Consider the following 15,317-nt stretch of genomic DNA (forward strand, 5'->3'; position numbering starts at 1 on the left):
TATTGCTTTTGTTGAGTCCTTTGAGCATATGCCAAAGAGTGGTATAGTATGATAGATTCATTTTTAGCTGTTTGAGGATTCTTCATATTAATTTCTAGAGTGGCTATGCTAGTTTGCAGTTCTACCTACAGTGAATGAGTGTTCCTCTTCCCGACATCCCCCTTAGCATTTATGGCTGGTTGTTTTCTTGATTCTTGCCATTCTGACTGTAGTAAGATGAAATCGCAAATTTGTTTTGATTGCGTTTCTTTACTTGCTAATGTGCTGAACATCTTCAAGACATTTCATAGCCACCGATATTCTTCTTTTGAGAACTCTGCATAAGAACACTTGAGTGGGTCTTTTCTTTTTACTTTTTTGAGTTCTTTATAATATTCTGAATATTAATCTTCTGTCCAATATGTAGCTGGCAAAGTTTCTTTCCTACTCCCTTAATTGTTTCCTAAGTTCTGAAGAAGGTTTTTAGTTTTATAAGACCCTGCATGTCAATTGTTGTTCATAATTTCTTCTCAAATGGAGTACTGCTCGGAATGTTCAAAAGAACATTTTAGGAATTAAAATATAGCTACACCATTTTTCACTATTCACTTTATTCTCTTGAACTTCTCCCAACTACCTGCCCTATAATGCCTCCCATAGTCCTTACTAATTCTCAAATTCATGTCTCCTTTTCTTTATTTTTTATAAATATACAAATTTGTTTATATGTAATATATATGTTTCATAAAATACATAAACACAGCCTTTTGAACCTGTTAAGTGCTGCTTGTATGGATTTGATTTAAGGGCTTACCACTTGGTATTGGATAGCTAATTAAGATTCTAATAGCTGAGGAAATCGAATCCTCCCTCCTTCAACAGTCATTAATTGGCTGTAGTTTTTTTGGTGTAGAAAAGTGGATCTGTGAAAGTTCGCCCTCTTCTGTTAGCACACTTATTGGTGTTGCCATTTTTCTGGTCTGGCTTAGGTAGCCTTATTTTTGTAGTATCATGGGTGTATCTACCCTGTCATTTCTAAGAGGTTTAGGGTATCAGGTCTTATATTGAGATCCTTTGTTTATTTGTAATTGGGTTTTGTGCAGAGTGTAGACATATATCTATTTTTTAAAATATTATTTTTAATATTTCACTTTACATTCCATTCACAGTTTTCTCATCCCTCCTCTTGTCCCCTTCACCCACACTTTCCAGCCTACCTCCCATACACTCTTTTCAACAAGTAAGGGCTTCCATGGGGAGTCAACAAAGACAGGCACATTAAGCTAAGGCAGGACCAAACTCCTTCCCTTTGCATTAAGGTTGAGCATGGCATCCCACCTTAGGGAACCAGCTCCAACAAGCTAGTTCATGCACCAATGATAAATCCTGGTTCTAATGCCAGGGTCCTCTCAGATAGTCCAAGCTTCATCATGGTGCTCCACATATAGAGGGCCTAGTTTAGCCTTGTGGAGGCTCCACAGCCGTCAGTCTAGAGTTCATGAGTTTCCACAAACTTGGTTCAGCTGTCTCTAGATTTCTCCATCATGATCTTAACCTCCCTTGTTCATATATTCCCTCTTTTCTTTCTTTGACTGGATTCTTAGAGCTTGGCCTGGTGCTTGGTTGTAGATCTCTGCATCTGGTACTGAGGACTGTTTATGGTGGAGAGGATGTGGAGTCAGGGGAATACTACTCCATTGCTGTTGGGAGTTCAAACTTGTATAGCCACTTTGGAAATCAGTATGGCAGTTCTCAGAAAATTGGGAATCAGTCTAGCTCTAGACTCAGAGATACCACTCTTGAACATATACCCAAAGGATACTCAATCATACACAAGAACACTTACTCAACTTTGTTTATAGCAGCATTATTTGTAATAGGCAGAACGTGGAAACAATCTAGGTGCCCCTCAACTGAAGGATGGATAAAGAAAATGTGGTACATTTTCACAATGGAGTCTTACTCAGCTGTAAAAAAAAAAAATGACATCATGAAATTTGCAGGTAAATGGATGGAACTAGGAAAAAACCCATCCTGTGTGAGGTAATCCAGACTCAGAAAGACAACTATGGTATGTGCTCACTCATAAGTGGATAATAGATGTAAAGCAAAGGATAATCAGGCTACAATACACAGCTCCAGAGAAGCTAGGTAACAAGGAGGACCCTAAGAGGGACACATGGATTACCCTGGAAAGGGAAATTAGATGAGATCTTTTGTGTAAACTGGAGCAAGAGGGGGCAGTAAAGAGGAGGGGAAGTGGGATGAGAACATGAGGGAAAAGGATGGTCGAGGGAAGGAAGAATGGAGTTGGGGAGCAATGAAAGAGAGAACTTGATAGAGAGAGTAACTATGGGGCTAGGGTGAAACCTGGTGCTAAGGAATTTCCCAAGAATCTACAAGGATGATCCCAGCTAAGACTCCTAGCAGTAGCGGAGAGGGTGCCTGAACTGGCCTTCCCCTGTAATCAGATTGGTGACTATCCTAACTATCATTATAGACCCTTCATCTAGTAACTGATGGAAGCAGATGCAGAGATCTTTTTATTCTTTTACACGCAGCTATCCTGTTTGCCTACCATGGTTGAAGATGATGAGTTTTCTTCAGTGTTTATTATTGGTTTCTTTTACAAAAATCTTGTGAACATATAGAAATGTTGGTTGATATTCTGTCTTCAATTCTATTCCAGTCATCATTGTGCCGGTACCATGCTAAGTTTAGAGCTATACTAAGGCTCTAAATTGTGATTTGGAATTAGGTGTTGTGATACCTCTGCATTATTCTTTTTGTTCAGAATTGCTTTGACTCCCTTGAGTCTTCAATATTTCTATGTAAAATTTCAGTTTTTTTTTTATTTTGATGAAGAACTGCTTTGTAATTTTGATGGGAGTAGATTCCTTTAGGAAGAATGGCCACTATCACTGTATTAATTCTGCCAGCCCATGAGTATGGGAGGTCTTTCCATTTTCTGGTATCTTTTTCAGTTTAGTTTTTTGGTGTCTTGAACTTTTCATCGAACAAGTCTTTTATTTTCTTGATTATTTATTTCTATTTCGAGATATTTTTGAACTGGTTATGAATGTTGTAGTTTCCTTGATTTCTTTCTAGCTGTGTTGGTCATTTGTATATAGACAGATACTGATTTTTTTTTTATTGAGAAAAGGAGAAAGAAAAAAAAAAACAAGTTTCCACCTCCTCCCAGCCTCCCATTTCCCTCCCCCTCCTCCCACACTTCTCCCCAGATACTGATTTTTTGTATTAGTTTTCATCCCGCTAGTTTGCTGAATATATGAGCTTTAGAAGTTTTTTATTGTAGTATTTAGGGTCTTTTACATATAAAATATTATATGCAAATAAAGGTGCATTGACTTATTTCTTTACTATTTATATCTCCTTTACTGCTTTTCACGTGTCTTATTACTCTAGATAAGCAAAATGTGGAACGAGAGTGGAGAGAGTGGATATCCTTTTCTTTTTTCTGATTTTTTTTAATGAAATGCCTTGAGTGTTTCTCGTTAGGGTTATGTTGATTATGGGCTTCCTGAGCTATGTCTCCTCTATCTCTATTCCTCCTAGTATTTTAATCATGAATCAGTGTTAGGTCTTTGTCAAAGTCCTTTCCTGAATGAAATGAGATGATCTTGTGTTTATTTATTTGGTACATTATGTTTTTTGATTTATATATGTTGGACCATCTCTGTATTCTGGGGTGAAGTCTACTTGATCATGATAGGTGATATTTTTATTTTCTTTAATCTGGTTTTACAGTATTTTATTGAGAATGTTTTCTTCTGTGTTTATTGGTGATATTAGTCTATAATATTTATCAAGTCTCTGTCATGTTTTATTATTACAGTAATTCTGACTTCATCAGAGAATTTGGAAATGTTCCTTCCTTTTCTCTTTTGTTGATTACTTTCATAAGTTTTGGTATTAGTACTTTAAAGTTATACAGAATTCTTCACAGGATCCATCTGGCTCTGGGCTTTGTTTAGGATATTTTTAATTACTGCTTCTATTTCATGAATGTATCTTGTTCTTTTAGGCTATCTAGTTTGGTGGAATATAAAAATTTTAAAGTATGTTCTTATGGTTCTCTGAATTTTTTTTTGGAGTCTGTTAAGATCTCTTTCTTTTCATCTCAAATTTAATTTTTAATTTTTTTATTGATTTTTATTGAGCTCTACCTTTTTCTCTGCTCCCCTCCCTGTCTTTCCCCTCCCCACTTCAACCCTCCCCCAGGGTCCCCATGCTCCCAATTTACTCAGCAGATCTTGTCTTTTTCTACTTTCCATGTAGATTAGATCTATGTAAGTCTCTCTTAGTGTTCATTATTGTCTAAGTTCTCTGGGATTGTAGTTTGTAGGCTGGTTTTCTTTGCTTTATGTTTAAAAATCACCTATGAGTGAGTACATTAATTTGCACCCTTTCTTTTGGCTAATTTGGCTAAATATTTGTCAATCTTGTTACTATTTTCAGTGTACTAGCATTTTATTTTATTGATCTCTTGTATTTTTTTTTTTCATTTCAGTTTCAACCCTGACTGCTATTATCCTTTTCCACCTACTTTTTAGGGTGTTGATTTATTTTTGTTTTTCTGACTTTCAGGTATATCATCAAATTATTTTTTGAGATCTCTCAAATCTTTTAATATAGGAACCCAGTGCTATATACTTGCTTCTTATGACTGCTTTCGTTATGTATTTTATTTTTTTCAATTCTAGGAAAAAAAGCTAGTAACCGTCATGCTTCTCCCAACTTTGGCTCACTATTGAGTTGATTAACTTCCATGAATTAGTGTGCTTTCTGTCTTGTCTGGTGTTAAGATAAAATGGAGCATGTGATTTTGATGTTTCTGCATTTGAGATTTGTTTCATGTCTCATTTGATAGGAACTCTCATGGGCTGCTGAGAAGAATGTGCAATCTGTGGGTAAAATTTTCTGTATATGTATTAGGTCCATTTAATTTTTTGATGTCATTTAACTCCAGAGTCCCTTTATTTATTTTTTAAATTCTTTTTCAGATAACTTCTTTATTGGTTAAAATTTGGTCTTGAAACTATAACCTCTGCTACTGTTTTAGGGTTTATCTGTGATGTTAAGGCTAATAGTATTTCTTTTATGAAAATTGGCTGCTATTTTTTTGGTGCATAAATGTTTAGGATTGTTATATCCTATTCTTGGACATTTTCATCAATGAGAGGATATAAGTGTTTCATCTAATTTGTCGTGGTTTGAAGCCTGTTTTGATTCATCTGATTGTAATACTTTTTTCCATCTTTTTCTCCTGTAGTAGTGTGTATCATTGGTCATGAGGGTTGTGTCTTGAAGGTAGCAACAAGATGGATCTTGTTTTCTGATTCAATTTGTTAGTCTGTATGTCTTTGTTGGGATGTTGAAAATAAAAAAAAATGATGTTATTATTGAAAAACGTGTATTAATTTCTGTCATTTTGTTGCTGTTGTGATTTTCTATTAGATATCTTTAATTCAGTGTTCTGAAATTGGTTACTTGTTCCTTGTGCATTTGTAGGTGTATTCAACCTATTTTCAGGATTAAGTATCTTTTTGCATTATCTTCTGTAGAGTTGACTTAGTGATCCTAATTTCCTTAAATATCATTTTGTCTTGAAAATTTTTCCTTTCTCCTTTTATTATGACTTATGCCTTTGTTAGATATAGAGGTCTGGGATGATTCTTTGACCTCTCATAAGTCATAGAACATTGGTCCTATTTGCCTCCATTGCAAAATCTGTTGTGATTTTGATGGCCTGCTTTGTATGTGAGAGTTGATCTTTTTCTCTTGCTACTTTCAATATCCTTTCTTTGCTATGCATATTTAATGTTTTGTTTTTTTCATATTTAATGTTTTGACTGTTATATGCTATACATAGTTTCTTTTCTGCTTCCCTCTCATTGTTATTCTCATTGCCTCTCGGATCTTAATAGACATCTCCTTTCATGTATTAAAGAAGTTATCTTGTGTTGTGTTGTTTTGTTGAAAATATTTTCTGTGCCTTGGTTGGCCTGGGTCTCTTCTTTTATGCCTATTATTCATAGGTTTGGTCTTTTTAATTTTTTTTTATTTTCAAAACAGGGTTTCTCTATAACTTTGGAGCTTGTCCCAGACCAGGCTGGCCTCGCAGAGATCTGCCTGCTTCTGCCTCCCAAGTGCTGGGATTAAAGGCATACACCACCACCACCTGGCTAGGTTGGTCTTTTTTTATAGTGTCCTAGAGGTGTGCTGTCTCCCTCCCTTGGTTTTGACATTTTCTTTGATTTTGTGGACAAATTCTTCTACCTGGTCTTAAAAACTTGGCATTCTCTCTTCCACTTGGCCCTATGAATTGGGAAGGCTTTTCTCTGATTTTTTTGACTGAATGCTTGAATTTTTTCATTTGAATTTTTCATTTCAAGTTTTATTTCATTTTTGCTTCCCCTAGAAATTATATCTCTTTATTAAATTCTGTTTTCATATCTTCAAATGTTTTCATCATTTAATTCAATTGTTTGTGTTTTTCTGATCTTCATTATATCATTTATTCATATCCTCTTTGAGTTCTTTGATAATGTTTACTATTTCTATTTTGACACAGTTGCCTTGTACATAATCTAAGTACACGTTTCTTAGTGATATTACTGTGGAAGAACTAATTTTTGATAGAGAGACTTATTGTTTTGTGTATTCATGTTTGTATATTTGCCACATGACCTAGGCATCTGGAGTTAGGTTGTTAATAGTGTTTCTTTGTATGGAAACCTCATCTCTATTCTAGAATGAGTGTTTTAAGCTTTTTTTCCTATTATTACAACTTATCAGGTGGCCAGCTCTTTGTATGGGGTTTAGGGTTGAGTCTTTAGGCAATTCAGTTTAAATATTGAAATGGGGTATCAGAAATAGTCCTAGTTCTGCTTAAACTGAGTGAAGTTTCTAAGTTCAGATGCAAACCCTCTGCTTATTTAGAAGATATATTCAGGAGCTTGGTGGAGATACTTTGGACTTTTCCTCAGTTTACCAGTACTGTTGCTATTGCTGATGTGAGTCTAGTATCTCTCTCTGGAGAGGGGGAGGTCCTCAGGCTCTGCGGATGGCTATTACTGGTAATACAAGTTTAGTGTCTGTCTACAGAAGTGGCCAACTGTGTGAAATGTGATGGATTGAGTTGGTAGGGGGTGGTGGCAGATCTTTTGGCTCTATGCCTTGGGATGGGGGAACAAGAGAGCTTTCAGCGGTTGGTGGAGTTGCCATTGTAAGTTTGGCCTTCCCATTTGATGTAGTTGTGAAGAAAGAGGAGTAGGAAAGCAGGCACAGCACAAGTATCTCCCAGGCAGGTTTTAGTTGGGGATAGAGTTGCTGATGTGGGTGGGTCTCAAGAGGGGCAATCCTTAGGGCAGTGTGTTGTAGGCAGTACCAATCCCGTGTCTTTCTAGAGAAGGGACCAGATATGCCCAGAGGTGGTGAGTGGTTTGGCCAGAGTAGTTAGAGTTGGGAGCCAGGTATATAGGCTCCCTGGCTAGGGATGCAGGAAAGAATGTGTGGCAGGGGGGAAAGACATTGATGGCTGCTTAAGTGAGGCCTCCATGCCTGAAGAAGATGTGCCCAAAGGGTTGTCAGAACAGCTTTTCGAAGTTTGATTAAGCTTTAATTATAGTGAAATTTTAATGATTAAATTTCTTTTCAACATGAAAATATTTTGTACTCATTTTTAGGGTCATAATGTCTTTGGTTGTCACTAAGGTTCATCACATAGTATTACTATTTTTAGCTTTTGATAAATTTCTGCAGAAATACATGTAAATATTAATAAACTTGCTTCGTCTTTTTAAGATAAAAATTTTAAATCATTTTTTAAAGTCAGTATACAAAGTGATGTGTTTCATTATGATATTTTCATACCCATGTGTCATTATGTATATTTAAAAAAAGCATATGCCATTAGGATATTTGCCAGCTATTAGCATGATTATAAGGAAATTGGACCAATTGTTTTTTTTTTTTAATATACCCAGTTTTTTGTTCTTTCTGCTCTTCCTTCTGCTGTTTCTATTCTAAAACAACATTCATCCAACAGGAGAAAAATAGTGTTTTAACTCTTTTCTGGCAGATTAACACATTTAAATTCAGCAATTCATTTATTAACTTTTTCTTTAAATAAAATACACGAAAAAGAACTTCAGATGTGTTTATAAAGATTTCTTATTTTATTTAGCTTGGTTTAGGTTGGCTTGAATGCCTCTTGAGAAATATACAGTGGTAAATATACATTTACTATAAATACATTCCTATCAGCTGGTATCCTTAATGCTAATTTTTTAGATTTAGTCATGTATATATGTCTGCTCATGTGTAGATACACATACTTCACATATCATTCTTTTATTTAGCAAAGAATGTCTGGGAAGTATAATATGAGTCAATATTTAATTTCTGTTTTTCCTATTCAACCTTCAAATCAGGATGGAGAGCCTGTTCGCCCAGGAGTGGCCATGACTGACCTTGCCACTGGCCTGTTTGCCTATGGAGCCATTATGGCTGGCCTCATACAACGTTACAGAACTGGAAAAGGGCTGTTCATTGATTGTAATCTACTGTCATCTCAGGTACCAATCCAAATAACATTTTAATTTATATAACAATATATTTGGGTTATACCTTTTTAGATAGAATCCTATGATTACATGCCATTAAAATTAAAAAAGAAAACAACCCCCATAAGCTGCATTATTTTGATGTATTTGCTTTCATTTGAAATAATTTAAATATGAAATCGCTAAAAATTTATGACAGCTTTGTTACAATTCCAACACTGTTGTTGAGTTAGAATTCCTGAGTCTTCTCGTCCTAGGATGCTTCCAGTACTCCTTGTGAGACCACAGCGCAGACGCCTCTATGTCATTATCCTGTGAGCGCCATAACTTCCTTTGATGCCATTTCTTCACTTTTTATGTGCCATGGACTCTCTTGTGAGTCTGGTGAAATATATGGACCTTTCCTTGGAATCATATTTTTAAGTTCATAAGATGAGGTAATTGGATTCCTAAAGAACTAAGTTATATGGAAATACATTTATCTCAAGACAAAAATCATTTTTGGGTGGTTGTAATATTTGGCTTTTACTAACATATTAAAATTTATGGAAATTGAACTATTCTAGGTAAGTGCTCTGCTCCTATGCTATTTTCCAAGCCCTCTTTTTATTCTTCATTTTTGAGATGGTCTCACTAAATTGACAGATCTTGAACTCAAAACATAAGCCTAGGGAGACTTTGAACTGGACATTTTTCTGCTTTAGCCTCTGCTGATATAATAGTGATTGCAACACCAATGTTAAGAAGAAATGATATTTCAAGAAATATGCAATAGATAATATGATATGAAATGAAAATGATATGAAAGGATGTATAAAATTATCAGTGATCAAGTCATAGATATTGCTAATACTCGGGTGGTTTCATTGCTTGTTTTCATAATTGTTTAGGTCAGAGGTTGATGCAAATAAAGATATCCTTTTGTACACCCATGCTATTTAACTCTTAGGACTCTCCCTAGACTTATCTCCCTGGCTTAGACAGTTAAAGTTACATTGTAGCAAGCACAGGACTGGAGAAGAGGAAGGGTTAATTCACTTTTTGCATGACATTGTGCCTCCTTTACTGGACCAGACCCAGATGCTGTACCATATGTGGAAGTTGATTCTGAATAGATAATTTTTCAGGGATAGGAAAAAGAAAATACCTAATTTGTGCAAGGAGACATTTTACTGTGGGAAAATTACTTTCTAGACATAGAGATCTCAGTTGGGAGTTTCAGATTTAAGTGGCATACATGGGAAAATAGTAAACTTGGAACACTACATTGGATATTTTTTTTCTCTTAGGCAAAATTAAGGAGGTGTATAGAAATAAAAAAGTCAATATGGTTGATGGTAAAATAGTGTGTATGAGTTCTTAACGGTAACATTGAATCACTGTCAGAATTTTTATGGTTTTATAAAAGGACAAAAGAACTCTGTTCAAATGAGTTATCTTGCTTCTCCACAGAAAGCCATAGATGGTAGTTATAGGAAGAAGCTAAAGTCTTTTCTTTGTCTGTGCTATTAGCTGTGATGAGCCTCAGGTAAGTTAAGCCACCAAATACAACTTATATATCCACGAAATGTTGAAGACATGGAAGTTTCATAGGTGTGTGATATGTGTAATCTTACAGGGCTCTAGGCTTTGTAGGTCCTACTGTGTGTGTCTTTAAAAGCTTAACATTCCTGAATGGAAGGCTTTTTTTATTTTTCATTTTTCATTAATCTCCCGAATAATGTTGATAGTTATAGTTTTGTCTATACTAACTTCTTTACTTATACTCAATTATTAATGAATACATTAACTTTGGAAACTTCTAATAGAGTATAGTAGAGGTTAAATAATCTTCTAGCACTGAATTGGTGATTCCCTATGTAGAATATATTCTCACTTGCAAGACTGCTTCACAATGAGTAAATTTATGACCACATACACACAGATATTTATTAAAGTCATTAATGTGTGTGTGTATATGTGTATGTATGTGTGTATTTTGACATGGTATCCATGTTGATTCTTGAGACTCTAAGCTTCAATAGTTTACGGAAAATGTTTTTTTTTGTGCTTTTCACAGCATATTTAATGCTCAGCTCAATTTTGTCAAATATTAAGTAATCGGTGATATTATACTTTGAAAGAGAAATATCTTCCATAGATATGTTTGAAAATTTAGTTCCAAGATGATAGTTTTGGGAAGGCAATGGAGCCTTTGGTGGGTGGGAGGGGCGTGGAAAATTGCCAGAGGAAGTGTGCCTTTGCAGGTGGGTCTGGAGGTTTTATAGCCTGTCCCCATTTCCTGTTCTCTGTCTGCTTCCTTACTGCTAACCCAGTGTGACTTGCTAGACTCTGCTCCTGCCATCATGCCTTCTCTTCCTGCTGTTCCTCCTCCTTTGTCATTGTGGAGGGATCCCCTGAAACTATGAGCCAGAATAAACATACTTCTTCACTTAAATAGTGTCTTCTCAGGTATTTGGCTATGGTAATAAGAAAAGTAATCAACATATAAAACTGAGAAGTGGGGCTTTTGTTTTTATAAACCTAATTTTGAAGGTTTTAGCTTTAGAACTGGCTTGCAGGATGAATGTCTTAGTTTGGGTTTTTATTGCTGTGAAGAGACACCATTACCACAGCTACTCTTGTAAAGGAAACATTTAATTGGGGTGGCTCTCTTACAGTTCAGAGGTCCAGTCCATTATCATCACTGCGGGGAGCATGAGAGCTTGTAGGCAAACATGGTGTTGGAGAAGAAGTCCTACATCTTTCAGGCAACCACAAGTCCACTGAAACACTGGAAGGTGTCCTGAGCAGGGGAAATCTCAAAGCCCATCTCAACAGGGACACACTTGCTCCAACAAAGCCATACCCGGTCCAACAAAGCCACATCACCTAGTAGAACCGCTCCCTATGAGATTATGGGGACCAAATACACTCAAGCTACCACAAGGAGTGTGGAAGAATTTGGAACTTGGGGCTAGGAAATCCTCAGAGTGTTGTGAGGAGAACTTAATGGAATTTTCTGGTGGGGAATTCAGAAGACCATAATGATTAGTGGTGTGCAGACAGTGGAGGCCTGGACTACTAAGTGAGGTTTCAGAGGAAAACAAAGATTCTGTCTGGAACTGGGCTTGCTATAATTACATTTGGGCAAAGAAACATGGCTGTATTTTGCCCATGGGGTGAGAGCGTGCGTGAGGCTGAATTGAAAAGCAATAGACTAATTTCCTTGGTAGGAGAAATTTCAAGGTAGCATAGCCTTCAGTCTGTGATGTGGCTACTTCTCACTGTTCTTAATCAGATTGACAGTGAGAGCCAAGGATGAAATACCTGCAGTTTACCAAGGAATGTTAACAAGCTTAAAAAGGGTAGACAAGGAGCAGAACATTTAGAGGATAAAGCATTTATAATTGTTAAAGAGTAGCCTCACTGTCTTCAATAGGAAAAGTGCCCTGAAGGCAAGATTGCAACCATCAAAGGCCCTAACTTGTAAAAATGCAAATTATTTAAATGGAGAAAGCAGCTTGACTAGGAACACCACAGAATTTTTCTCTTCCTGGAAACAATTGCCTAAGAAAAGTGATATTGCAGATTCATCATCCAGGAAATTACAACTGTGGTTCAAAACAGCCAGGTTACATCTGGGGCTCAGGTAGAGCTTGGCAAAGTAGTCTAAATTGTACTGATATCGTTAGCATGAACGATGCAAGACTGAGTGATCATGAACCCTTACTCCAAAGTTACGGGAGCTGCTGAGGCCAGGCAATGTGTGGCAGTGTTAGAGCTTCTGTAAAGAGCTTGCATGAAGCTGAGATTTTTATCAGTCCCAGTTGCAGTGGAAGCCCCAGAATGTTCGAGATGCCAGGACCATGGAACATCTGTCAAGGAAAGAGCCATATGTGGAATGAAGCCTGTGTAAAAGAGAGATTATGGGTGTTATACATAACCAGGCCAGCCAAACCCTCTGGAGAACAGAAGAATCCATCATGACTCCATGATGCCTGATTTGGTGCTTCAGGATGAACTGTTTGCCCTGAAGGGTTTTGGTCTTCTTTTTGGCAGTCTTTTTCCTTGATATGTTTCCACTCTTCCCTCTTAGAGTGGGAATGTGTATTCGGTGTCATTATAAATTGGAAGTATATACCTTGTTTAAGTATGTAGCTCAACATAGGAGATTGTCTTTCAAAAGAGTATTTGGATTTTTAAAGTGTTTGGGGCTGTTATTGTCTATGGGAAAATTTTGAAGTTGATTTAATGCATTTTGCACTGTTGAGTTAGCCATTGGCACAGAATGGGCTCAGAGTCCAAATGTGGTTTGAATGCAAAACGTCTTGAATTTGAATGCTAGGCTCATGAGCTGGTGGCTCTGTTTGGGATAGTTATGGAGGCTTTAGGAGATAGAATCTTACCAGAGGAAGTGGGTCCCTAACAGCAGGTTTTATAGCTAGGCCCCACTTCTTTTTATTTGTTTCATGATTGCTAAGGCAATGTGACCTGCATGACTCCTGCTCCTGATGCCTTCCTGGTAAAGAGACGCTTCTTTGGTGAGGCATGAGGGGCACACTTACTTAAAGGTATAAGGGGTTTAAAGTTAAGGTTTAGAATATAGTTAGGGTTTATGCTGGTCTAAAAGTTTGGTGGTAGTAGATCCTCTTCTCAGACAGCACTAAGCTCCAGGAAATTGGAGTAGGTTTCTAGGGGCAGGCATGACTGAGAGAGCCTTAAATTCATTTGGACAACTGTTGGTTTTTTACCAAAATGTTAGTGTCATTTATTGTATTGTCTTATTTACCCTTCTATCACGGTAATAAAATTTTATGAACAAAGCAACTTATAGAAGGAAGAGTTTATTATAGGATTACGGTGCCAGAGGTTTAGAATATATGATGGAGGAGTGAAAGTAGCTGGTGACAGATGGCTGGTCTTCACAACCACATACAGGAAACAGAGAGCGCTAACTCAAGAAGACCTGAGTCTTGAAACCCCAAAGTGTGCCCCTAGTGACATTCTTCCGCCACCAATGCCTCCCTAAAGAGCCACCAATGTGGGCCTAGCATTCAAATGCCCAAGACTTACGGTGGACTCTTTATTCAAATTACCACATGCACATTTATGGTGATCTTTTCTGTGCTGGTCACTGTTGTGGTTCATAGACTTAACAGCTAGGAAGAACTGTTAATTGCTTTGCTCCTTTGGCAGTTTGCTCTGTACTTTCTGGCACTGTGGAAGCTTCATTGCAGGAAGGAGACTTTCAGGTTAGATACAGCTTTAATCATCTGAGTCCTGTGCCTTAAATGTGTAGTCTCTTCTGTAAAAGGTTGTTACCTTCAAGCTCTGAGAGGCAGCCAAGGACAACAACAGTAGCCTATGTTGTCTTCAGAGATAAATGGACCACCCTGGTCAAACACTTGAAAGGAAGGTTTTTGTGGCTGGAGTAGTAGGGATTTTGTTAGTGTATGCTTCTTGTGGGGACCTTTGTCAGCTCAAATGGCATAACTTTATTTATGTATATATAATATATTATGTATAATGATAGATATGTATGTGTATGTGTGGTTTATACATACATGTACTCCTATACTTGAAAACATTATAATTTTAGTTAAATATGACATAATGTGATTCCTTGAGTCTTTATTTAACAATCCTAATGTTATTTGTCCCCTTCTCTCCTTTTCCTCCTGTGTTGACCTCTTACCTCCCTCTCCAGTGGGAACCCCTGCCATTTTCTCTGTTTCTGTCTTCATGTCACTAACATCCTGCTATTCTCCTCAAAATACCCTCCCTACCATGGCCCATTTATATTTTCTTGGTTTCTACAGTTATATGTTCTATACTCTCATTTGAAAATTTGGATCTAGGAACCACAGCTGAGAGAGAATATGTGGCATTTATCTTTCTGGGTTTTTTCAATGTAAATTTTCTAATATGTTTGAGAATTTCATACCTAAGTTTAGTATTTATATCATTTCTATCCCTCCTTCTTTCTTCAAAGTCCTTCTAAGTCTCCAACTTCCTCTCAGATTCATGATCTGTTCTTCTATAATCAAGGTTACTTTACACACACACACACACACACACACACACACACGCACACACACACAGACACACACCACACACACACACACACACACAGACACACACACACACACACACACACACACACACACACACCTTACTGTGGTAATTTGAATAGGAATGGTCTCTATAGACTCATGTGTTTGAATGCTTAGCCCATAGGGAATGGCACTATTAGAAGGTATGGCCTTGTTGGAGAAAGTGTGTCACTGTGGGGGCAGACTTTGGGGTCTTATATGCTCAAACTATGCCCAGCGAGGCACTCAGTCTCTTTCTGTTGCCTGTGGATCAAAATGTAGAATGCTTAGGACTGAGAGCTACACTTATTTGTAGGTATAAAGGTAAATATTTGTAATAGAGTTAGAAATCATTTGGTTTAGAAAAATAGTAGCAATGGGTTTTTATCTAGGTTCTATGATATCTCTAGTCATGGGAAGTTGCCTAGGTTTACAGTACCATTCATGAATTTCTTCATATTAAGCAGGCTTTCAGTTGAATTAGATAGCTGCTGGTCACCCTAAAAATATAAGTGCCAGTGTTGCACCATTAGGGATATCTAGCCAGGCAGGTCATTGTGGTTCACAGGCTTCACAACTGGTTGGGATTATTGGATGTCTTTTTTCTTGTTCTAGTCATGACAAAAAATGGCTTCTATGTCTTGATAACAGTCCATCATTCAGGAATTTAAAGCAG

The 15,317-nt window shown here is 37.0% G+C and overlaps 1 protein-coding gene across 1 annotated transcript in view; it reads left to right on the forward strand.

Annotated features, from left to right (window-relative positions):
• Window positions 1-15,317, forward strand: part of Sugct (succinyl-CoA:glutarate-CoA transferase) — a 674,235-nt gene that overhangs the window by 92,835 nt on the left and 566,083 nt on the right. Inside the window, exon 8 of the mRNA XM_041630811.1 lies at window positions 8,436-8,579. Within this exon, the coding sequence (XP_041486745.1) occupies window positions 8,436-8,579 (144 nt within the window). The remainder of the gene's footprint in view (window positions 1-8,435; window positions 8,580-15,317) is intronic.

Source organism: Microtus oregoni, unplaced genomic scaffold (assembly GCF_018167655.1).
Source record: "Microtus oregoni isolate MIOR12 unplaced genomic scaffold, Mior012 000035F_ref0000213, whole genome shotgun sequence".
NCBI classification, from domain to species: domain Eukaryota; kingdom Metazoa; phylum Chordata; class Mammalia; order Rodentia; family Cricetidae; genus Microtus; species Microtus oregoni.